Genomic DNA, 26,533 nt, shown 5'->3' on the forward strand with positions numbered 1-26,533 from the left:
GAACACTCTCTGTGTATTATGGAGAATTAACCGAGATTTTTGGTGAGTTGGATCATCGTGATAAGGTGATCATGGAAAGTGAGAACGATGTTGAATCTTACCGAAAATCAGTTCAGCGACAAAGGGTGCATATTTTTCTTGCTGGATTAGATGGTGACTTCGAACAAGTCCGCGGTGAAATTTTGAGAAAGGATCCTATTCCTGAATTAGAAGCATGTTATGCATTGGTTCGCCGTGAATCTGTTTGACGTACAACGATGATTGGAGAACCAGAAAAGGCTGAAGCTTCAGCCATGGTGACCCAAAACCGATCTAATCAAAACCGGCCTTCTCAAAGCACGCCTAAGATCACTAATGGTGCCGATAAATCCACCTACAAATGCACCCATTGCAATCAAACTGGTCATACCAAAAGTCACTGCTTTGAACTTGTGGGGTATCCAGAATGGTGGGATCGTAGCCGTGATTCACGGAAGAAGAATTCCAAAAAGACCTCCAGTGCTACGTTTGTTGAAACAAAGACAGAGGATGATGTTGCTGGACAGATCTCAGCATTAGCAACAGTGGCAGGTAATGGTGGTAAGTTTTTAAATATGTCTGCACTTGTTTCTAATAGTGCATGGATAATTGATTCCGGTGCTACAGATCATATGATGTTTGATTCTAGACAGGTCTCATCTCTTAAACCGTCCTCACAAAAATTTGTTTCCACTGCCAATGGCTCTTCAGCCCCAATTATCAGAGAAGGACCCTTACCTCTCACTGATACTTTGAATCTAGATTCTGTTTTAGTTGTTCCATCTTTGGATTACAATTTGTTGTCAGTTTCCCAAATCACCGCTGCTTTACTTTGTGTTGTGATTTTCTGGCCTGATTTTTGTGTGTTTAAGGACATCCGAACGAGGCAAATGATTGGTTGTGGTGTTAGGCGAGGAAAGTTGTATTACTTGGACTTGGTGTCAAAGAGTTCAGACAAGCTGCGTCAAGCTCTAATGGTGGATAGCTCTGAGGGGGAGAAGCATAAATCTGAAATCTGGTTATGGCATCGATGTCTGGGGCATGCTTCCTTTGGTTACCTGAAGAAATTATTTCCTAGTTTATTTGCAAAATTTGTTGTTTCTTGCTTCCGGTGTGAAGTTTGTGAACTTGCAAAAAGCCATCGTACTTCTTTTCCATTAACTTTGAATAAAAGTCTAGTTCCTTTTATGGTCATACATTCTGATGTTTGGGGTCCGTCCAAAGTCACTACATTGGGTGGATCACGTTGGTTTGTTACTTTTATTGACGATTGTACCAGAATGACTTGGGTTTGCTTAATGAAGTCTAAAAGTGAAGTGAACTTGTTATTTCAAAAAATTTATAACATGGTTCATACTCAGTACAATGCACAAGTTCAGGTTCTCCGTAGTGACAATGGAGGTGAATATTTGAGTTCTGAACTTCAGCAGTATCTGGAAGCACACGGAATTATACATCAAACTACTTGTTCCAATACACCTCAGCAGAACGGAGTGGCTGAGAGAAAAAATCGTCACTTGTTGGAGGTTGTCTGTGCTTCATTGATAGAAGCCCATATGCCATTGTCTTATTGGGGCGAAGCACTTACCTCTGCAACATATTTGATTAACCGGGTACCCTCCAACACTATTGATTTCCAAACACCATCCCAGGTTCTCGCTGAGGCGGTTGTTGCTCTAGCTGTCCCAAATTTATCTCCTCGCGTCTTTGGTTGTGTAGCATTTGTACACCTCCATAAGCATTAGCGCAACAAGTTATCTCCTCGAGCACTGCGATGTGTCTTTCTAGGATATGCTGCTTATCAAAAGGGGTACCGATGCTATCATCCTCCAACCCAACGAATGTTTATTACATTGGATGTAGTTTTTCATGAAGACTCGATGTATTTTTCCTCTGAGCCTGAACTTCAGGGGGAGTACCAGAAGGAAATTCAGACTCTACACTATGATGATCACATCTCTGAAGATGTTGATGTTCACATCTCTGAGGATGTGGGTAACTTAGACATCTCTAAAGAAGTGGAACTCTCTGAACCTATTAATCAAGAAGTGGGTGAATTGGAGGTGTATGATATAACTTTGGATCAAAATAGTGATGAACACCCAGAAACAGAAGTTGTGGCTCCACCTTCGTCCGAGTCCCTCACCCCACAGGCAGCCAATACACCACACCAATCGCTTACTGAGGATGTTCCTGAACCATCTAGAAAACAGCTACCACAGCGTCTCACCAGAGGTATCCCTAAACCCACATATGAACCCGAACTTTCTAGTAAAGTTAGATATCCCATGAGTCATTATGTGTCTAACCATCGTTTGTCAGAATCAAATCAGTCATTTGTAAATCAATTATCTACTGTATCTATTCCTAACAATGTGCAAGAAGCCTTAGCTGACCCAAGATGGAAAGCCGCTATGAATGAGGAGATGAAATCATTGCAGGAAAATAAAACCTGGGAACTTGTTGACCGTCCACCAGGAAAGAAACCAGTTGGATGTCGTGGGTTTATACTGTGAAGTACAAAGCAAATGGTACAATTGAACGCTTTAAGGCGAGACTGGTGGCAAAAGGGTACACCCAAACCTATGGGATCGATTATACAGAGACATTTGCACCTGTAGCTAAAATCAATACAGTACGTGTCTTGTTGTCTCTAGCTGCGAACTTGGATTGGCCAATACAACAGTTTGATGTGAAGAACACCTTTCTACATGGAGAGTTGTCTGAAGAAGTCTACATGGAACTCCCACCCAGATGCATGATACCAGAAATACATAGTTAGAAGGTGTGCAGATTACAAAAGTCACTATATGGATTGAAACAATCTCCGAGGGCGTGGTTTGGAAGATTCACAAAGTCTATGAAAGCCTTTGGTTACCGTCAAAGCAATTCAGACCACACTTTATTCCTAAAGAAACAACAGGGTAAGATCACTGCACTTATTGTGTATGTGGATGACATGGTGGTTACAGGAAATGATCCTGAAGAAAGGAAGGCTCTATAGGTTTACTTGTCCAGAGAATTCGAAATGAAAGACCTCGGTCCCTTAAAATATTTCCTTGGGATCGAAGTGTCTCGATCTGATAAAGGGATCTTTCTGTCTCAAAGAAAGTATGCCTTAGACTTGTTACGGGAAACCGGTATGTCAGCATGTCAACCAGCTGATACACCAGTGGAAGAAAGATTGAAGTTATGTATTGAGTCTAATCAGGTACCAGTTGATAAAGGAAGATACCAGAGACTTGCAGGAAGATTGATGTACTTAGCACACACAAGGCCGGACCTTGCCTATGCATTGAGTATTGTTAGCCAGTTTATGCATAATCCTGGAGAGCAACATATGAATGCAGTTATGCGCATTTTGAGGTATTTGAAGTCTGCTCCTGGAAAAGGAATTTTATTCACTAAAAGGGAGGATTATCAAAATGTGGATGCATTTACTGATGCTGACTGGGCTGGAGCAGTAAATGACAGGCGTTCTACCTCAATTTATTTCACCTTTGTAGGAGGTAATCTCGTTACATGGAGAAGCAAAAAATAGAATGTTGTTGCACGATCAAGTGCAAAGGCAGAATTTAGAGGTATGGCACTTGGAGTATGTGAAGCGTTGTGGCTAAGACTTCTCCTAATAGATTTGGGCTATCCGCCTAGGCGGCCAATTCAACTATATTGTGACAATAAAGCAGCTTGTGATATTGCTCATAATCCGGTTCAACATGATCGTACAAAGCATGTGGAGGTAGACAAATTCTTCATTAAAGAGAAGTTAGATGAGAAGATTGTGGAGCTGCCTACGATTCGATCAGAGGATCAATTGGCCGATATTCTCACCAAAGCAGTTTCAAGTCGAGTGTTCTCGACATTTTTGGGCAAGCTGGGCATGTGTGACATCTATGCACCAACTTGAGGGGGAGTGTTGCGATATTCTTATTTTTCTGATTCTTTCCTAAACTGTCTTCTGATTTTTCCTTAATTGTTTTCGGATACTTTCCTATCTTGTAGATAGTGTAGCTGTATGCATAACGCACACAGCATGATTGTAGGATCTAGAGATGTATATGAACCTGTACAGATTCATTGTAATAAACAAGAATAAAAAATATTCTTCTTAGTTTCTGTTTTTAAGTTCATGGTAGACTTCATAATGGTTTTTTAATATTATTTAGTTATATCGAATAACAAACCCACTTCTAAAGTATCTTGCAATCATGGTATTCTATGAGACCAAATTTCATCATAGCTTTTTGATCAAATGGTCTTGCATCTGGTCCCTTCGTCTACATATTTCATGCATGCTTACATGATCAAATGGTCTTGCATCTGGAACCTTGGGGAAGGGATATGTGAGGCTGTTGTGCAACTACACCTATGTGTGGTGACTTCTTTTTTTTCTTTTTTCTTTTCTTTTTTTTTGGGGGGGAGGCTAACCACCTTACATAAATAAGGGGTAGGCACTGTGGTCTTGTATGAATGGTCTCACTGTATATGTGTGGTCTAACACCATCAAGCCATTAAGTGAGAGTTATGGATTATGGATCCTAGATTTTAAGCGATAGTTTTGGATGCTCTTTGTGACCGAACATGGGTTTTTGGATGTTCTTTGTGACCGAACATGGGTTTGTGTCCGGAGAGCTATGCCCGCTTTTGTAGCCTTGCGATGTGTACTTTCAGGTGATGTAAATGAGTATGTATATGTACATTGTTTGTATGAAATGCTTATCAATTCATGTGTTAGTTGTATATAGATGCTCAAAATGTATTATGTTGCTTGAAAGGTGTAAGTTTATTGTGTTTATTATGTCTTATGGATGCCTATATTGTTATGAAATTCTATAATAAGGAATTTAATCATGCTAGAATGTTTATAACAAGTGATGGTATATTGAATGAAATTGAGTGAATTGGAGTGTTACTATATTTGAACGGGTAAAGAAGAATGTATCTTATTGTTCTATATGAATAATGTATAGAATTTTAATATTTAATGAATGGAAGAATTATTTCTTTTCTAGCTTGCTTGAAACTGAAAGTCTAGGAAATGAATGGATTTGGATGCTTGTACATGTTGGCTAACCGTTTTTATGAGTAGCTTAGCTATAGCTATATTTGTTGTATATATCCAAGAAAAGGATGCATATTTGTGAAAAGGACACACATATCGTCTCTCTCCCTCTCCCTCTTTTTAGGCCTCTATATCTATATCTCTTCCCCTCTCCATATTTCTTTCATCTAATAGACTCTATTTCTATCTAATTATCTATCTCTCTCTACTATATATATCTCCCTCTTTATATATATCACTTCCTATCTCTATCTTTATCTTTTTATCTCTCCCTTTCCAATTGTATACGAGGAAGCAGATGCAGGAAACCTTGAGGATGGGGGTATGTGAGGTTGTTGTCCAACTACCATCCACTACCCACCTATGTGTGATGATTATCTCTTGAAAGCTAACCACCTTACATAGAACAAGGGGTAGGTACCATGGTCTTGTATGGACTGTTTCATTGTATATGTGTGTGGCCTAACATCATCAAGCCACTAAGTGAGAGTTATGGATTATGGATCTCGGACTTTAGGCAATGGTTTTGGATGTTCTTTGTGACCGAGCGTGGATTTGTGTTCGGAGAGCTATGCCTGCTTTCGTAGCCTTGTGATGTGTACTTCCTAGTGATGTATATGAGTATGTATATGTATATTGTTTGTGTGAAATGCTTATATATTCATGTAATAGTTGTATATAGATGTTCCAAATGTATTGTCTTGCTTTAAAGGTGTAAGTTTATTGTGCTTATTATGTCTTATGGATGCCTATATTACTATGAAATTCTATAGTAAGAAGTTTAATCATGCTAGAATGTTTATACAAGTGATGGTATATCGAATGGAATTGAGTGAATTGGAGTATTACTATATTTGAATGGGTAAAGGAGAATGTATCTTATTGTTCTATATGAGTACTATATAGATTTTTAATATTTAATGAATGGAAGACTTGTATAAAATTTATATCGCATAAAAGTGTATACGAGGAAGTAGACACATGGAACCTTGAGGACGGGGGTATGTGAGGCTATTGTGCAAATAGGATCCACTATCCACCAATGTGGGTAAGTGCACCAAGTTGCGGTAAAGGTGCCACTTTTTACGTTTTCATAAAAATGCATCATTAGCATGAAAAGGCTGTCCAAACCTACGGGTTGGATGCCCAAGGCAAATCCAACCCAAAGGGTTGGTATTCTCCCAAGCAAACCATTTAGCGAGCGCCAAATATGGCGCTCACCCTATTTGGCTCGCCAAATGCAAAATTTTAAATTTTCACATTTGGTGCTCACCAAATGCAAAATTTTGAATTTTCACATTTGGCGTTGGCCAAATGTGAAAAGTCAATTTTTTGCATTTGGCGAGCGCCCAATGTTCTGCATTGTCTAATGTTAAGGTTTTGTGAGTGTGTAGATTTTTCAATCTGGGCACAAGTTATATCCACCCCCGAAGGAGAATATATACATGAAATATAACATTTAAGTATAACTCTATAGGACTGATAATGTAGATTCTAGTTTTTAGAGGATCATATAAAATTTCAGACAGTCAAATTTCAATAATCAACATGCTCCTATTAGCATTCTTTCGCTATGTATCTCACTCTCTTTATCTTCCCCAAACTCTAGACCTATCTCTGTCCCTCTCTTGTCTCTCTCACTTCTCTATCCTTGACTCTCTCTCTCTCTTCTCTCACTCTCTTATTGTTTCTCTCCCCTCCCACTCCTTTCTCTTGGTCACAACCTATCCCTTTTATCCTCTCTCTCCCATATCTAGGGTTGTCCCTCCCTCACCATTCACCTCACTGTATCTCCCTCCCTATATTATTACCCACCTTTCTCTCCCCCTCTAGGTTTCTCATTTATCTAATTGTCCACCCTCTAGTTCTCTCCCTCCCTCTCCACTTTTCTCTCCCTTCTCCTTACCTCTATCTATTTATGAACTCTCTCTCTCTCTCTCTCTCTCTCTCTCTCTCTCTCTCTCTCTCTCTCTCTCTCTCTCTCTCTCTCTCTCTCTCTCCAAACCTATATATCTCCTCATTCTCTAGGTCTCTCACTCCCTCCATGTCTACCTCTCTATCCATCTCCTCTTACTCATCTCTTTGTTCTTCTATCTCTTCTATTCTCCCTCCCTCCCCTCTCCAGGTCTTTACCTTCCTTTCTTCCTCTCTCCCTCTCTATCTCCCTCTCCCACTCTCTCGTCTTCTCTCTTCCTCTCTTATTCTCTATCTTCATTGTTTAGGTCATTACCTCTCCATCCCACCCTCTCTCCCCTCTCTATATTTATCCCTCCCTTCCTCTCCACCTATCTACCTCTACATATAGGTCTCGTTACCCACCTCTCTTTATCCCCCTCTATCTATCTCACTCCTCTCTGGCCATCTTGGTCTCTCACCTATCTATATGCCCCCTCTATAGTTCTCTATGTCCCTCTCTACCTCTCTCTCCCTCCTCCTTAACCCTATCCCTTTATGAACTCCCTCCTTTTATCTTCCTCCCCTGACCTCTTTATCTCCTTCCATAGGCCTCTCACTCCCTCCATGTCTACCTCTCCATCGATCCCCTCTTACTCTCTTTGTTCTTCTATCTCTTATCTTCTCCCTCCCTCCCCTCTCTAGGTCTCTCCCTTCATTTCTTCCCCTCTCACTCTCTCCCTCCCCATCCATAAATACCCCCATATATATCTCACTCCCCCACTTTTTTATCCTCTCTTCCTCTTTTATTCTCTCTCTCTACATTCTAGGTCATCAACTCTCTCTCACCTCTCTAGGTTTATCACTTCCTTCTTCTCCACCTATCTACCTCTGCATCTTGTCTCATTACTCACCTCTCTCTCCCCCCTCTATCTACCTCATTCCTCTCTCTTGTCATCTAGGTCTCTCATCTCTCTTTCCCAATATAATTCTCTCACCTATCTATTTGTCCCCTCTCTAGTTCTCTCCCTCTCTCTTCCCCTCTATCCCCCTCCCCCTTTACCCCTATTTATTTTTGAACTCTCTCCTCCTCTTCTCGCTTTCCCCCCACCTCTCTATCTTCTCCTTCCCTAGGTCTTGTTATCCCTCCATGTCTACCTCTTCCTCAATCCCTTCATACTCTTCTCTCTCTTTATTCTTTCATCTCTCCTCTTATCCCTCCCTCCCATTTATAGGCATCTCCATTCTTTTCTTCCCCTCTCCCTCTCTATCTCCCTCTCCCTCCTTATCCCCATCTCTCTATCCCTTCCCTACTAATTATTATTATCTCTTTACCGTCTACATCATCAGCTTTCCATCACACCCTCTCTACCCCTCTCTAGGTTTCTCCTTCATTCCCTCTCCACCTCTCTACATCTCCATCCATATCTCATTACCAACCTCTCTTTATGCCCCTCCATCTATCTCAACCCTCTCTCTCTCACCCTATCTAGGTCTCTCATGCCTCTCTCCCCCTCTAGGTATCTTATATCTCTATATAACCCATCTGGGTATGTGCAGGAGCATGGTGGGCCATATGACCCCTTAAGAAACCATTACTATCTATCTTAGGACACCATATGACCTCTTAGGACAACATATGGTGTCCTAAGGGGTCATATGCTATCGTTATAGTCATTTGGTGTCCTAAGGGGTCATATGGTGTCTTATGACCCCTTAGGATACCATATGATCTCTTAGAATGCCATATGAGCCCTAACAACACCATATGGTGTCCTAAGGGATATGAACCCTAACAACACCATATGGTGTCCTAAGGGGTCATTTGGTGTTTTCTTATCCCTAAGGACACAATATGACCCCTAAGGACACCATATAGTGCCCTAAGGGGTCATATGGTGTCATAGGTCATATGGTATTCTATGACCCCTTATGACATCATATGACCCCTAACGACATCATATGGTGTCATATGGTGTTCTAAGGGGTCATATGGTGTCATTAGGGGTCATATGGTGTCCTAAGCGGTCATAGAATACCAAATGATCCCTTAGGACACCATATGATCTCTAATGATACCATATGACCCCTTAGGACACCATATGACCCCTAACGATACCATATTGTGTCTTGAGGGGTCATATGGTGTCACAAGTGGTCATGTCATGTACTAGGATGTTAAAAGGGTTCATATGGTGTCTTAAGGGGTCATAGAACACCATATGACCCCTCAGGACACCATATGACCTCTTAAGACACCATATGGTGTCGTTAGGGGTCATATGGTATTCTATGACCCATTAGGATGTCATATGACCCCTTATGACACCATATGACCCCTAACGACACCATTTGACCCCTTAGGACACCATATGGTGTTGTTAGGGGTCATATGGTGTTTTATGACCCCTTAGGACCCCATATGACCCCTAAGACCACCATATGGTGTCGTTAGGGGTCATATGGTGTTGTCAGAGGTCATATTGTGTCTTAAGGGGTCATATGGTGTTCTATGACCCCTTTATGACACCATATTACCCCTAACACCACCATATGGTGTCCTAAGGGGACGTATGGTGTCCTTAGGGGTCATATGGTGTTCTATGACCCCTTGAGACACCATATGACCCCTTAAGACATGTCATATGGTGTCCTAAGGGGTCATATAGTATCCTAAGGGGTCTTATAATATTCTATGACCCCTTTGGACACCATATGAGCTCTAACGTCACCATATGGTGTCCTAAGGGGTCATTTGATTTCCTAAGGGATCATATGATATTCTATGACCCCTTAGGACACCATATGACCCCATATAATCCCTAACAACACCATTGGTGTCCTAAGGGGTCATATGGTGTTTTATGACCCCTTGGGACACCATATGACCTCTAATGACAACATATGGTGTCCTAAGGGGTCATATGCTTTTCTATGACCCCTTGGGATGCCATATGAGCCCTCAGGACACCATATGACCCCTAAAAACACCATATGGTGTCTTAAGGGGTCATATAGTGTTCTATATCCCCTTAGGACCCCATACGACACCATATGACACCATATGACCCCTCACAATACCATATGGTGTCTTAAAGGGTCATAGAACACCATATAACTCCTTAGGATACCATATGACCCCTAACAACATCAGATGACCCCTTAGGACACAATATGGCGTCGTTAGGGGTCATATGGTGTCCTAAGGGAGCAGAGAACACCATATGACCCCTTAGGACACCATGTGACCACTTAGGACATCATATAGTGTCCTTAGGGGTCATATGGTGTCCTAAGGGGTCATAGAACATCATATAACCCCTTAAGACATTGTATGATCCCTTAGGACACCATATGACCCTTAACGACACCATATAGTGTCCCAAGGGGTCATATGGTGTCCTAAGGGGTCATATGGTGCCCTAAGGGGTCATAGAACACCATATAACCCCTTAAGACATTGTATGATCCCTTAGAACACCATATGACCCTTAACGACACCATATATGGTGTCGTTAAGGAGTTATATGGTGTCCTAATGGGTCATAGAATACCATACGACCCCTTAGGACACTATATGACCCCTAACGACACTATATGGCATGTCCTAAGGGGTAATATGGTGTCTTAAGGGGTCATAGAACACTATATGACCCCTAAGGACACCACATGATCTTCTAAAAACTACAATCTACATTATAACTCCTATAGAGTTGAAACCACTCTCAAACATCCTGCCAATATATACATGAAATGTAACTTAAAGTGACTTATACTTAAATGTCATATTTCATGTATGTATTCTCCTCTCAGGTTGGTATAATTTGTGCCCAAGTTGAAAAATTTGCATCACAAAACCTTCAAATTGGACAATGTAGGACATTTGGCACTCGCCAAATAAAAAAGTCGACTTTTCTCATTTGGTGCACGCCAAATTTGGCGCGCGCCAAATGGGAAAAGTCATTTTTTTTCATTTGGCGAGCGCCAGATATTAGAAACCACTAACCCTTTGGGTTGGATTGTACTTGGGCATCCAACCCAAAGGGTTGGACGATCATTTCAGGCCTGAGGCATGTTTTAACAGAAGATTAGAAAATTTTCATATATTTTTGGTCGTGCTCTCCATCAGGTTTGCACGTGTTTCAATAAAACTAAAAAAAATATTATAGAGACCTCAATCTCTCTCTTAGCTATCCAAGCATGTAATTCTTTTCACATTTTGATTTCGTTAAGGCTTTCATCTATAATTTCTTTTGTTAGTGTGTTCGTTTTTTTGTCAAAAACCAACATGCACTATTTTGGGTATAGTTTTTTACACATTCATCGGATTTTGAAAAAACTTACATTTTTAGAAATTGGACTCCATTCTACACAATTTTAAAAAAAAGTTTTCATTTTTGATTAGTTATCAATGATTTTAGGGGGGAGCACGCTCAAATTTCTATTTTTCAAGATGTGTCCATTTCAAATATTAGTAAAAAATCATATACTCATTAAACAATTAGCTGAAAAATCTGGCATAAACTACAAGGTGTAAGCTAATTTCTTACAAAAGCAATTTCAAAAATTCAAAAAAAAAAGTTAACATTTTAGGGGGGCCACAACAGACGCTATGTTATGTTTTTTGCATAAAAATCAGGACCACTTTTTGTGGCCCCCATTTTTGAAGCCCTTAATCTCCACCATTTTCAAAACAAATTAGTAGTTTAGAAAGTAGACTCGAAGCACTCTGGCTCTTGTTCTTGTTGCATCTTCAAATTTGGAGTGTAACTATCTTCAATTTGTCGTCGAAGTTCAAACTTTGTTGATTTTAGAAGGAAAAAAAAAGTGGCATCTTAAGACCCCCTTTTGGTACCACAACTTGGTGCACATACCCTGGTGTGGTGACTATCTCTTAGAGGCTAACCACCTTCTGTAAACAAGGGGTAGGCATTGTGGTCTTATATGCGTATGTTAAGGTGGTTTCTAGAGGCATTGATTCAGTAAGTGAACACATTGAGCCCATTGATAATGAACTTGATTATCTTTTTGGTTCAAATGTTTTATTTTAGTTATAATTGGATCATTGTAAGTGGATGCATGATTGAATTGAATCAATCACTTCTTTGTTCAGCCATTTGTTGCACACACAACATAATTTTCTAATTGGTCTACTAATTGACCTCATGTACACAAATTCATGCAATAACTAGACATTTTTTTCTCTAATTGACCATCCACGACTCTTCAACATACCCATTGCACGCCAAGGTGCAATTACTAGTATTAATAATTTTTAATAATGACTTTTAATGTCATAAAAAAATATAAATAACTAAAATAAATTTTGAACTTAATGAAAAAGTAATGCTTGAAAGAAAAAGAAGAAAAATAATTAGAATAAAGCTAATTGTTTAATTGTTAATAATTTTTTCTTTTTCTTTTTTAATATTTTTTTGTTTAGAAACTTAAAAAAATAAGATAGAGTATCTTAATATTAAAAGAAATAATATTAAAATATTTTTTTATCAAAAGAATATAATAACTAAAAATAGATTTTTAAAATTTTTAATTAATAATATCAAAATATATTTTTTAAATTTATCTATTGAGATTTTTTTTTTTTAATTTTAAAATCAATATAAATGTAAGCATACACTTTCGATTAATTATAATTGTTGCATCCTTCTCCTCAATTTTGAATCATTGATTTCAAAAAATGGATGTTCCACTTCATATATGGAATGTCTTTAGCATAAAAATATAACTTATATTCAACATAGATAAATTAATAATTAAAAACTAAATTTTTTACTATCGTTCACACTACTCACCTTTTATATTTTTTCATTCTCTACTATTTTACCATTTAAAAGAACACAATTTTAAAAAAAAAAAAAATCTTTTTTTTTGGACATAAAAATGTTTAAATAGGAATACCTAACAATCAAATATATAAGGTAAGGGATTCCTTGACCAAATTAGGGGAAGAGCACCAGTAGTTGAGCATGTACCAATTGTTGTGAGGGTTGTTGATACCTTTTGTTCCAAAAATTGAACAAAGAAAACCTAGTGTTTGAAACAAAAAATATCATTTTTTGTTAGGAAATGTACCAACAGTTGTTAAGAAATGTACCAATAGTTGTTAAGAAATGTACTAATATTGTAAAAGTAACCAATCAAGTGATGCCATATCAGCTACACAACTATTGGGGTCTCTTTTGCATGCCTATTGGTCTCACTTTTTATTGTGGTTGTTTTGGACACTTGAGCAAAAAACATGCTGATGCGACATCATATTTGATGATGTGGCCTGAAATTTTAGTTATAAGTAAGGGACTTGCGAAGTAAGATGCTGTAAAAAAATCGGAGTGATTTGAAATTTCTAAGTAAGATTTTGAGAAGCACGAAGTTAGGATGCACAACTAGTTAAGATGCACCAACAAAAAATTTGAGCTTCTTTAGGCTAATTCTACTTTGAATCATAACTTCCTATTGAAGTGACTAAACTAACTCTTTGTGGTACGGTGAACCTAAAGTGTCCCGTCAACCTCTTTTGGTACTTTGAATCATAATTTCCTATTGAATTTGACGTACACTGTTAATAGTTATTTGTGCTAATTTTCTCTGAACGCCTCGCCTCTAAATACTGTTTGGCGTACGATACATCATGTCCACAATTCATCTCCCAAAGACCATGTTCCCCACATGATTGTCAGCTATTTAGGTCACTTGCATCTATTTCTAGCTATTTAGGTCATTTGCAGTGAACTGATATGTTATCTGTAGCGCCACTGGTTGCATTAAATATGACCCAACATAAAGTTTAATGGCTCTTTAACCCTAACATACAGTTTATTCGATATTTACAAAGCACTACCCTCTACCTTTGTTGTCCATGCATACTCTTCAAAATGATCGTCTCTCTTAATTTTTTCTTTAAGCAAAGCCTCGTCTTACTGAAAACAGGAATGATGGCGACGAAAGATACCAATGAAGAAAATTCAGAAGTAAAAGAATTGGGTGGTGACAACTGGGCAGATGCAGTGGGCGTAGGAGCTCACTGTCTTCTGCGATGTTTTTTCACCTAAAGTCCGTGCAACCATTGATTGTGGCAGCTTGATATTGTACAAGTTGTAATGGAAGGACACAAAAGGAAAAAGGGTCAGAGACAAAACGTTTTCCATGGTCCGTCTTATGTGCCAAAACCTTAGGTATAATATTTGGCATGAATAAATGAATTACAAATCTGATAAAGGAAGCATATCAGTAGTCGTTATAGTTAACTTCGTGCATCCACAGATTCTAAACGGTATATCGGATTTTGACGATTTTTTTCGTTGTGTCTGCATGCAACTTAACTGCTCATAGCTATTGTTTTGCCTTTGCATGTTGTGGGATCCCTTATGCATGCAAGGGTCAAAAAATACACTTTTCAAAGTGTTGCCCAATACCTGTCTAAAGATGCTCCAATAACTATGCACTTAAAATTGCCAATACTAATACACAAATGCCCTTGTGTGCTATGTGTACCAATATAAGTGCACAGCTATTGGAACACGAATGGTAGCTGGTACTCGATTGTGTACAAGAAATTTTGCTGAAGGATTTTTGTGTCCTAAATGGGAATAAATGATCCGTCTACATTTCTATGTATTTATGATAATGAAGAAAATGGTGTATTTTTGTGTAGTGTTTTTTTTTTTATATTCACTCGTGTATAGAAATATTGTTGAAGGGTTTTTGTGTCCTAAATGAGAATAAATGATCTGTCTACAATTCTATATATTCATGATAATGAATAAGACGATGCATTTTTGTGTAGTGTTTTCTTTGATATTCACTCATGTATATTTTGTAGAATTTCTAACCTAAATGTTGTATCTGAAAGCTAAAGAAATGAACTTTAGATCCATAATAATTAAATATACAAGTTGCAATGGAAGGATACAAAAGGAAAAAGGGTCAGAGACAAAACGTCTTCCATAGCCTTGTCTTATGTGCCAAAACCCTAGGTATAACTTTTGAAATGAACAAATGAATTACAAATCTGATATTCGATTGTTCAGATGAAACTTTGTTGAAGGTGTTTTTTTCTCCCAAAGGGAAACAAATGATCCATCTATGTTTCTATGTATTTACTAATATGAAACTTTGTTGGAAGGTATTTTTTTCTCCTAAAGGGAAACAAATGATCCATCTACATTTCTATGTATTTACTAATATTGAATAAGACGGTATATTTTTATGTGGTGTTTTCTTTGATATTCACTAATCGATATTTTATAGAATTTCTAACCAAAACGTTGTATCTGAAAACCAAATGAAATGATCTTTAGATCGATAATCATTAAATATAAAATTATATCGAATATTAAAAATACATCGTAAGGATCCCTGTGTTTAGATCCATGTGAATTAGAAGGATATTATCTATTTTTCCTCTCATGGGAGAGCTTAGCAAAATTTTCTAAGCAAGTATGGCTGAAAGAAATGACAATATATACCACAAATTTAGCTTAGAAGTCCTTAACCTTAATGGTTGTTGTCCATGGTATATTTTAGTTGCTATGTTTCTTCTCATTTCACTGTTTGGTGTTTTGCTAGGCCTTAAGGTATCTCTGGTGTTGAGCATTGTTATATAAAAGTCATTATAGATTGGCACATTTTGCTGTAAGTTTGATGAATGGTTTTGGAATGAATCTACACTATAAATACTTGACTTTATTAGTCATAAGATGTTTGGTATTGGATGTTGATAGGTAAAAACATTTTTTTATTAATAAAATATTTGTTTATTTTTATTAAATATATTTTGTCATATTTAGTTGATAGGGTTGTTTATATATGTGTCTATTGAACATCTTATAATATTTTCAGGTGTAGTAGTTTATAATAATATAATTGGTTCAACAATATAAGAGATTTTGATTAATACATTAAAATAAATTACTTTTAATGTATCATAACTTATTAATATAAACTATTTTTACTAAATTTATTAATTGAATAAGGTAAAACAAAGCATGTATGCTTTTCATATGAGGCTAGAAACTCATGTTAATGGCTCTACTCAAGTTGGAGGACCCTCTTCTAGCTCTAGTGTTCCACATGGGACTTGCTTTGTCTTAATGGGAAGCTTTGGTAAAGGAAAAAAATAGGTATAATGGTACCTTGACCTGTCTTGATCTCATCTTTTCAAATCCCTTGTGATGCTAGATGCCAAAACTCTCATGTCTCAATCAACTAAATGGACTATTGAATTTTCTCATATATAATTAATTCTACTATTGAGAGACTCATTGCTAAGATGGATTGTGTGCTTGTGATGAAGTTTTTTTTGGAAGGAAACCAAATATTAACACTATTTGGAAACTAATGACTTTGAGGTTGAGAATAAAAGGATACCTAGAGTCAGCCACCTTTTCCAAATACATTTTCCTTTCCCTCATGGAAGATTGTATTAGGATCTTGGTAACACGCCCTTAGTTTCTAGGGAGAACCATTTTATTTTTATGCAAATGGAAAGCTTGGTTTTAACCCAAATGTAGTTCTTTATGTGATGGCCAAAAGTTGGATAAATATTGGGACAAGGAGATAATTGTAGGGATTCCCAACTCCTTTAGCCAATTCATCACCCTAGACAATGTTACAAAAAGGGAAAAAATGGTTTTACTCAATATTATTTTAATGTGACTATCAACAACATTATTCATGTTAGTGTTAGCAAGTTTCCTCCTCCTAATGCAAACTTTCTTAGGTAGATTTTCTCAATCACTCTTGGGTGCACTAAGTTGCATGCTTCATTCTAAATAGCAATTGTTATTCTAGTCAACTGTGCTTATCACTATTCAACCATGCAAGAAGAAGTTGCTAGTCAAAAATACAGGTGCCACTAGTCTAAAGAACTGATCATACTCAGAAACAAAACCGAAGGAAACATTAGCACGAACAGTAGAAAAAACTCCATCACAATATGACAAAGGAGAGGCATGACAGGTCCACTAAAATGTGTCACAAAGGAGAAGATGAAGACGATGTCGGTGCATAAAGAGCATGACCTTGGCATGCATCTAGAAACACAAGTTTACATCCGCTTCCATGGTGATGGTAATCTTTAGAAATCTACCTGCAAATAATTGTGTTTAGCTTCTTCTTCTTAGCTCCCAGACTTTGATACCATGTTAAATTTTCTGCATAGTAGTATACAGATCTAGCTGAAAAGAAGAAACGAAACTGAAATTACTGTGGAATCATAAATTAGAGGATATGCATGAAGAGGTAAACCGAAGTTACAAGGAAGACACAGAGTTTAACAACGCACTCCTTGGTTAACTTACGCATATCTAGCAATGCATGAGTACTTGTTATGGTGGAACAAAAGTTTCCCGTAAATCATGGGCACCAAACTGTTGCATGTGCTAACAGATTTGATTAAGCAAAAGCAATATATGGAGGCTCCAATTTTGTCTTTAGATGATCTATAAACAAGCTTCGAGTCTTGTTTTTTGCAAGTGTATGAGATGGTAAATTATGATCCCGAATGGAGGACATTTTATTGTTTCATTCGATGCTGATTTCAATGCGTATTCTATTGTACGTAGAGTGATTTGTTTTCTATTGTTTTGATAAATGTTGATTTCTTCGCATATAATCTTCTTTCTTCTTTTTAAAATCAGTAACTTCCAAAATTGTAAAATTTTGAAATAGGAATCAATATGATTAAGTAGTAAATCAATTTAAAGTTCAAATCTAGAGGGCTAGTTCATGCGCTAAAATAAAGTGTCAATCTAGGTGAGTTTGTTTTTCGTGTTCTTGAAAACTGTAAAAATTCACCTATGGCATCATTATTTATGGAGGACAGGTGAATGGAAGCCCAACATGAATCACATGGGCGGCTCAAAGGCACTGGCTATGCAGCAATGTAAACCGCACCTACATGGCACTGGCTATCCAGGGGAAAATTTGCACCGCCTGGATAGCCATGCTTCCTCGGTCCGTGCCCCTCCGCGTTCGTGTCTGCCCGCCTGCGTGAAAGGTGCCCATGAAAGGACGTCGCCTCAAACCGCTCGCCACACCTCTGCCGGTCCGGATTTCCCTTTTTCCTGCGGATTCCGGATTTGATGCTATATTAGTTATATTTTTTATTTTTTTAGTGTTAAAAATAGTTTTTGAATGATAGAATTATAATTTTGTTAAATTTAAGAGAGTGAAAAATACTTTTGTAAGATAATTTGTTTTATTTAAAAGTACATTGATATGGAAAAATATTAATTAAAATTTCATATCCTTGTAATCAAAGTATTTATGTTCTTCAAATATTATTTTTTGGATTGTTATTGCTTCAGGTTCTTTTGTATTTCATTGATGAATGGTAATTTTCCCTCTAATGACCCTTTGCCTTCACTAAGCTTTCTTTGTTTTTCTGTTAACTATCCTATAATTATATTTATAATTTTAATCAAAGTATGTGATTATAGTTAAAATTTTGTTTTTTGGAATAATAATATTTCAAGTTCTTTTGTATTTCTTTTGTAATATATGAAGTTCAAGATATGTTAAAATTTGTGTTTTTTAGTAGTTTCTTGTATTCCATAACTTTGCATGTATTCCAATTATTCCAATTATTTCCAATCTCAATGTAACTTAAAATTCTGACTAGGATTGAAGGTTGGGTTGAATTGAGAAATCAAGATCAACTAATTTGGATTTATTTCTCAAAAGGGTTTTCCCCAAATAAATCACGATGTTGTAGCATGAATGGTATTTATATTTATTTTATTTAACTTATGTAACTGTTGTAAAGAAGAAGAAAAAATTCATAACCCTTCTCTCAAGATTATTATAAGAATTTATTTCTCTATCTTAGCTTTCTTACAAGTAGTAGGTATTCTCACAAAGAAAGGTATGGTCACCAAGGGTCATATAATGCTAATATATCAATATAACACCAACTTTCTATGTTTTCCTAATTCTCTACTTAAAGCCACTTGTATCAATGCTAGAATCCTCAAATTGGCTCTTAATAGGGTTTATAAATATAAGTAACCACACACGTGTGACTCCTCAATATTTGTAGCTATGCTCACTATCGAAGTGAACAAATTATATCACCTAACTAATTTACCTCTTAGGTCATATTCCCACTAGTTTAGTTAGGCTTAATTTGGGCATTACCACTTTATGTATCAAGTCATAAGATTAAAATATGTCATAATCTTTATGTTGTTTGTGTAGATCATATTTTCCTATATAACCAATGAGTTCCCATTCTAACCCCTAGCCATCATATTAAATCATGTTCATATACACAAGTTGTGTATTTTCATCCTTTGTTAGAATAGAATTATCCTCTCATGGTTGGTATATATTTTGTTTCATTGATTTTTCTAGATCTTGGATGGCTATATTAATAGTCAAATCTTTAATAATTAGAGCATTTAATGCCAACTCTTACACATAAAACTCAAGGACGGATAGATAGTATGTCAAACCCATGGATACACAAATCATGCACAAAGTGTTCACAACACAACACATATACATTCATAATAAGGTAGTCACATCCACAAAGGAACACAACACAATTCATTTTTTCATTCATTACTGTGTTTTACACAAATCATGTACAATGTTTTCACAACACCACACATATACACTCATAATAAGGTAATCACATCCACAAAGGAACACAACAATTCATTTTTTCATTCATTACTTTGTGTTTTACACAAATCATGTACAAAGTGTTCACAACACAACACATATACACTCGTAATAAGGAATCACATCCACAAAGTAACACATCACAATTCATTTTTTCATTAATTACTTTGTGTTTTAAACAACTTCCTTAAATACATTATAATACAATATAATTGTCACAAGGTTTTCTAAGTTCACCAAAAATTCAATTGAAATTAACTTTTGAACTTTATTTAAATAGAATTCAATCATAATCATGCATTCAAAACAATCACAATTCATCTAAATAAGTGCACCGACACACTAGTACTTACTAGGCCATAATTAATTCAAGTTCAACAACAATCACACATCATAATACAATACACAATATTGAGTCTTCTATTGTCCAACATTGTCCTAGAAATACACCAACTTACGATATCATTATTCATTCAATGACCACCACACATTAATAAGACCTATTGTCCAACATTGTCCTAGAAATACACCAAGTTACGATAATCATATTCATTCAATGACCACCACACATTAATAAGAATTCAACTAAGGACTTTTTTTTACCCAAACATTCTATCATGTCAATGTGAAGCACTTTTTCCACATGATGATAATACATAATGAGTAATAAGATGCTCGCTTAATTATTAGTAGAAAATATAAAATTTGTATAATGTAAAAGATGCTCAAATGATCAATATGAATAATACATAGGATTGCAAAGTAAATGAAACCTTAATATGTATTTGTGCTATCCATCTTATAATAAATTTCAATTATAAAAAATTACAATAAAAAAATAAAACCATAACTCTTTTTTATGAAAGTGAAAATAAAATAACTTTAAACTATGACTAAAATAGGTTTATTTAAATTTATGCCTTGCCCAAGTTGAAAAAGACATAAATTTATATTTGTTAATTGTGGTTTAATTGTACTTTATACTACACTATTTAATTCATTGAGCCACAAATTTTCAATATGAACATGTCATAAAAAGTACAATAAAATGAACAATTAATACAAGTGTCTTAATAGCAAATTAATGTCAATTTTATGTAACTTTCCACCATTGATATTTAATCTTAATTGAAAATAACATTTGATATAAAATGTACTTTTAAATAAAACAAATTATCTTACAAAAGTATTTTTCACTCTCTTAAATTTAACAAAATTATAATTCTATCATTCAAGAACTATTTTTAACACTAAAAAAATAAAAAATATAACTAATATAGCATCAAATCCGGAATCCGCAGGAAAAAGGGAAATCCGGACCGGCAGAGGTGTGGCGAGCGGTTTGAGGCGACGTCCTTTCACGGGCACCTTTCACACGGGCGGGCAGACACGAACGTGGAGGGGCACGGACCGAGGAAGCACGGCTATCCAGGCGGTGCAAATTTTCCCCTGGATAGCCAGTGCCTAAAAAGTTTGCCTGGTCTCGTCGGAAATATTTCCTGTGCAAGGCATGGGCCCTACTAAAAGGCCAGCGGGAGCACAGGAAATATTTCCGACGAGACCAGTGAAACTTTTTAGGGGGGCGTGAAAACTGGACGGTGTACTTCATTCAGATGCTGCAGTTATTGTATACGGAGGCATAGAAATTAGGATTTAATATATATTATTTATTATTTAATATAATACATTTTTAATTATATTTTTAATATATTTTATATATCATTTTTTAATATTTTTTTATTTTTAATTTATTATTTTTAACTATATTTTTTAATATATGTTTTTAATTTTTTAATGTATTTTATCTATTATTTATTTGTTAATATATATAATTTTTAATAAATTTTTAATTTTAAATATTTTTATTTAATCAATTTTCATTATATTTATGGCAAATGTTGAATATATTAATTTTATAGAATAATTTATTATAGAATCATTTACTATTGATTAAGAAAAAATATATTTAGAAGGTAATTCTATAATTTTTAACTTTTAAGAGTTAGACAATTACCTTCTAACTCTTAACTCTCTTAATTATGCTGAAAATAGGTTAGAAATATATGTTTCATGAAGTGTAAAAATGAAACATAGAGAATTACCATCTAGTTTTTAACTATGTTGATTCAAAGTTAAGAAATTTTCACAAAAATTAAAAGTTAAAAATTAAGTGTTAAAAATTCAAGAGAATTAAATTTCATAATATTTAAATATGGATCAATAACTTATATCTAGTCTAGTATAATACTATGTCATATTGCATAATTTTTTATGTTTATAGTAAAAATAAAAATAAAAATGAAATAAGAACATCAATAATTGATCAATAATGCTTATCTTTTTATTTCATGAATAATTTATAATAATTTTCCAATTTATTGACTCAAAAAAGTGGGACATAACTACTTAAGATAGATTGTGCTGATCCAAATTGACATGAAGTGCTGATATAATTATAATAAATTATATGCATAAATAAATTCCATTAAAAAATAAAGCAAATACATTAAAAATATATATATAAATTAAATATATTAAAAAATTAAAAAAATAGATTAAATACATTAAAAACTTAAAAAAATATATTAAAAAAAAATTATAAATAATAAATAAATAAAATACATAAAAAAAATATTAAAAAATGATATATAAAATTTATTGAAAATATAATTAAAAATGTATTATATAAAATATAATAAATAATAAATAATACATATTAAAAGTATATATAGTTTTTTTAAGAGGCATCCGCACTAAAAGGCCAGCGAGTGCACAGGAAAAACTGGCCGGTGTACTTCATTCACCCGCCCCATGCGATTTTTTAATGTTAATTTTTTATTTGTTCATTTTTATATCAAGTTTTTTATATGTTTATATCATCATTTTATTTGTTTTTTTATATGAATTTTTAAATGTTTATATTATTGTATTGTTTAATATTTTTTTAATAAATACTATATAAAAGAATTTCATATGTTATTTTTTTATTGCTTTATAAACATGTATAATTTTTTTAATTTAATTATATATAATATTTTATTGTCATAAAATTTACTTAAAATTATAATGCTAAAATTTTAACTAAATCTATAAAATTATAATGTTTAAATTTTAAGTATCATTATAAAACTAATTTTAAGTAAATTTTTATAGTAATTTAATTAAAGTAGGGTTATATTTTAATTAAAGTAAGAGTTCAATTAGAGTTTAATTGTGATTCAAGTTAGGATTACCATTATTTGATAAATCTTAGGGTTATGGTCAATTTTAGGGTTCGAATAGAATTAGAGTTATAATATTTTTTTTCATGATTGTTTATTAAATTTCAAAGATGTTTTATCCTAATTGAATCATAAGTAAAATTGAACTCTAATTTTAATTAAAATTTAACCCTACTTGAATTTAATTAAAATATAACCCTAGTAAACTTATAAGTTAAGTAAATTTTAAAATTATTTCTTTAATAAATTACTATTATAATTTTAAGTAAATTTTTGTAGTAATATTATAAGTTAAGTAAATTTTAAAATTATTTCTTTAATAAATTACTATTATAATTTTAAGTAAATTTTATAACAAAAAAATTTATCAAAATAAATATATTGATTTTAACCTAAGAATAATTAAGTGGTTTTAACATAGAAAATAAAAATTACTTGACATAGAAAATAAAAATTACTTAACATAGAAAATAAAAAATTACTTAACATGAGAAATAACCAAGTGAACATAAAATTTCCTCACTTTGCATCTTTAAAACTCAAAAAAAAAATTGATTAGATCAAATTAAAAAAAAAATGTAAACCTCAATTCCTTTTTCCAATATATAAATCATTTAATTATTTCTTATATTAAAATGACTTAATTATTTTAATTTAAAAAGAAAACATTTTTATATAAAAGAAACTAATATTCTTATATATATTTAAAAAGTTAAAAAAATAATATTATTAAAATTTATATATAATATATATCTTACATTTATTATAATATAATTATTATTAAAAAAAATTGAGTATATAATTTATTAATAATTTATATCCAATATATAAATCATTTAATTATTTCTTATATTAAAATGATTTAATTATTTTAATTTAAAAAGAAAACATTTTTATATAAAAGAAACTAATATTCTATATATATTTAAAAAGTTAAAAAAATAATATTATTAAAATTTATATATAATATATATCTTACATTTATTATAATATAATTGTTATTTAAAAAAAATTGAATATATAATTTATTAATAATTTATAACATTTATTATTTTACTCATTGTAACTTTCAAAAAATAAAAACACAGATCCACCACAATCAACTTGTCAGCACGTGTACGGTTTGATTGGACGATTATAGCTGCAGAGAACATCGTGATTGGCATCAGACATGAGAGGCATGGAGAAGGCATGGCATGGGGCGGACCATTTTGTCCGCTGCGTAGCCATTGCCGGCCTAGACTATGCAGGTGCGGTTTACATTGCTGCATAACCAGTGCCCGGCTCAAATACCAATTTTCACGAGTGCCATATGATCGGTGGTGGAAATTAATACGTACCAATAGATAGCCACGGGTCTCCTTGAGGGTGTAGGCATGGTTGCAACTAGAAGATCCTAGTCCAGTGGATCTGAACCGCCAAGTTCCAGAGATAATGCGGCCCACAAAGGATGGATGGTCTCGGTCTTCTGGACAAACATTTGCATGGTTTCTTCCATAATAGATGGAAGGTGGAGAGGGAGGATACTGAACGGTTTCCATTACTTCTAACGGTACGTATTTGTATGGCTATCCTCTGTAGCGAAAAAAGAATAAACTTCGCATGAATTATTTTCGTAAAAAGAAAAACTAAAAATTCTGAAAAAATGTGAGGATTCAATAATTTACCCACTGGTTCTGGACCATTTGAAAATATACAAAGTTGGCTAAAAAAAATCATAAGCAGCTAAGCGACTACAGGTGCTACGTCATCATGTGGATCCAATAGAAGGAAATGGAAAAAATAATATAGTAACATTTTGCAAAAGACAATCACAGTGGAGCTCTCCTGTTGTGCGACGCCAGTAGTAACATTTTGCCGGTCTGAAAGAAGAAAATGAGGTCCATTCTCACAACACGGAGAGATCTCCTGCGCTTTTCTCGCCTTCTGCAAAATGCTACACTCTTTTATTTTGTTCCCCATCATCTTCACTTGAATCCTTTCTCACAAATATTAAACAAGTATCAAAATCCCTTTTGGTGATCTGGTTGCTTACAACATTAATTGGCAATCGATTGCCTCTGATACAGACAGAGACCGGCTGTGTTTCAAACAGTAAAATAAAATTAAAATAAAGAAGACATAAAACTGTCAAATCCCTCCCGTAGATGAGTAATCTATAATGACATTCCGTTTTTATCTGTACAAAATATTATCTTCACACTTCCCATTTATATCTAAAAAATTTGAAACACTGCAGAATTTTTACCAAACATTTGTATGTATCTTGAGATATAGTTAAGGAAAAGAATTCAGTAGTTGAGTAGGTTTCAATTCTTGTGATAGAAGTTGATTTAATACCTTCCTACTTGGTGATTTAATGTTCAATTTTTGTATAATATTTGTGACTTTAAAGTAGTTATTGTTGATGATAAGTACCAAATAAAATATATACTTTGTTGTGAAAAGTAACCAATCATGTGATGTCACACCAGCTACACAAATATTGGTCATTTTTGCAAGTCTATTTGTTTCACTTGTTTTAGGTTGTTTTGGACACTTTGACAAAAAAGATGCTAATATGACATTACTTATAAGAAGGGGACTTCCCAAATAAATTGCTGTAAAAAAATTGAAAGTGATTTGAAATTTACACGAAAAAATTTGAAAAGGACGAAATTAAGGTGAACAAGAAGTGAGTCCTCTTCCCTATTAAACACAAAAAATGTGCCAATGAAACGCTGTTTTAATCAATTTCAGAAAGTAGAAAGAAGCGCGGATCTCTTCTTTTGAAGAGCTCCATTTGCTCTTCGTCTCATAGGCTCATGGTTTTATATTCCTTGTAATTCTCTTTTCCGAACAAGTGGTCAGAATCTAAATCTATTAACTAGTATAAAAGCAAGCTAGTCTAATGAAAGCTGCCTGGTATGAACTTTTGTGAGAGAATTAGAATAAGATTATTACGGCCCAGCTCAACTTGTTCATCACCCAAGCTCAAATTCTTAAAATCTCTAATCTATGCTACATATCGATCTAATACAATACGACTTTTATAATAGCAACCTAATACAATGAAAGCTACCTGGTAAGAGACTTAGAAGCAGATTGTGTACCTGGGGCTGGAGAAATGAGAGAGTTTGCCGGTTTGAGAAAAGATAACGAGACCCACTTGGGCCTCACACATCAAGGAAAGCTCCCGCGCCTTCTTCATTAGACCAGTTCGCCTCTTACAGAATGTCACCACTCTATTCTTTTTGTCCTCAATTTTCTTCACTTCGATCTTTCCTCGCCCCATCATATCCTTTTTCAATGATGTTGTTCTACCAGAGAAGGAAACATTCCTGGAATTGAACATATCGTTTTTAGCAATATGAAAGGACTGGAACGCAGTGGGTAGGTGCTCTTTCCCAACAGAATTCAATCCTCCTCATAATCACATCACCAACACCACGCATAAAAGGTACGAGAATTCAATGGGGGAGGACAATACAGCTCTAAATAGGTTGATAGGAATGAGCTCTCAAAAACATAACTTATTCGACAGCGAGGACATAAATATTAATAATAAAAGTAGCCTATATAGTTGGGCCGCGGCTATTCTATATAGTTGTGCACACTGAAACTGGTTTAAATAGCTGAAATGGGTCTGCTCAACGATCAGAAATGGCAGAAAATGGCAGAATTGCCGCAACTTGCAGTCATCCCAATTAATATA

General features: G+C 34.5%; 1 protein-coding gene across 2 annotated transcripts in view; it reads right to left on the bottom strand.

Moving 5' to 3' along the window:
• Positions 1 to 26,174, bottom strand: part of LOC131051865 (truncated transcription factor CAULIFLOWER A) — a 118,189-nt gene extending 92,015 nt beyond the window's left edge. For both annotated transcript variants that reach the window (XM_057986469.2, XM_057986468.2), the window contains exon 1: positions 25,932 to 26,174. In XM_057986469.2, the coding sequence (XP_057842452.2) occupies positions 25,932 to 26,173 (242 nt within the window). In that variant the 5' untranslated portion in view covers position 26,174. The remainder of the gene's footprint in view (positions 1 to 25,931) is intronic.
• Between the last annotated feature and the right edge of the window lie 359 nt (positions 26,175 to 26,533).

Source organism: Cryptomeria japonica, chromosome 2, assembly GCF_030272615.1.
Source record: "Cryptomeria japonica chromosome 2, Sugi_1.0, whole genome shotgun sequence".
Classification (NCBI taxonomy): Eukaryota; Viridiplantae; Streptophyta; class Pinopsida; order Cupressales; family Cupressaceae; genus Cryptomeria; species Cryptomeria japonica.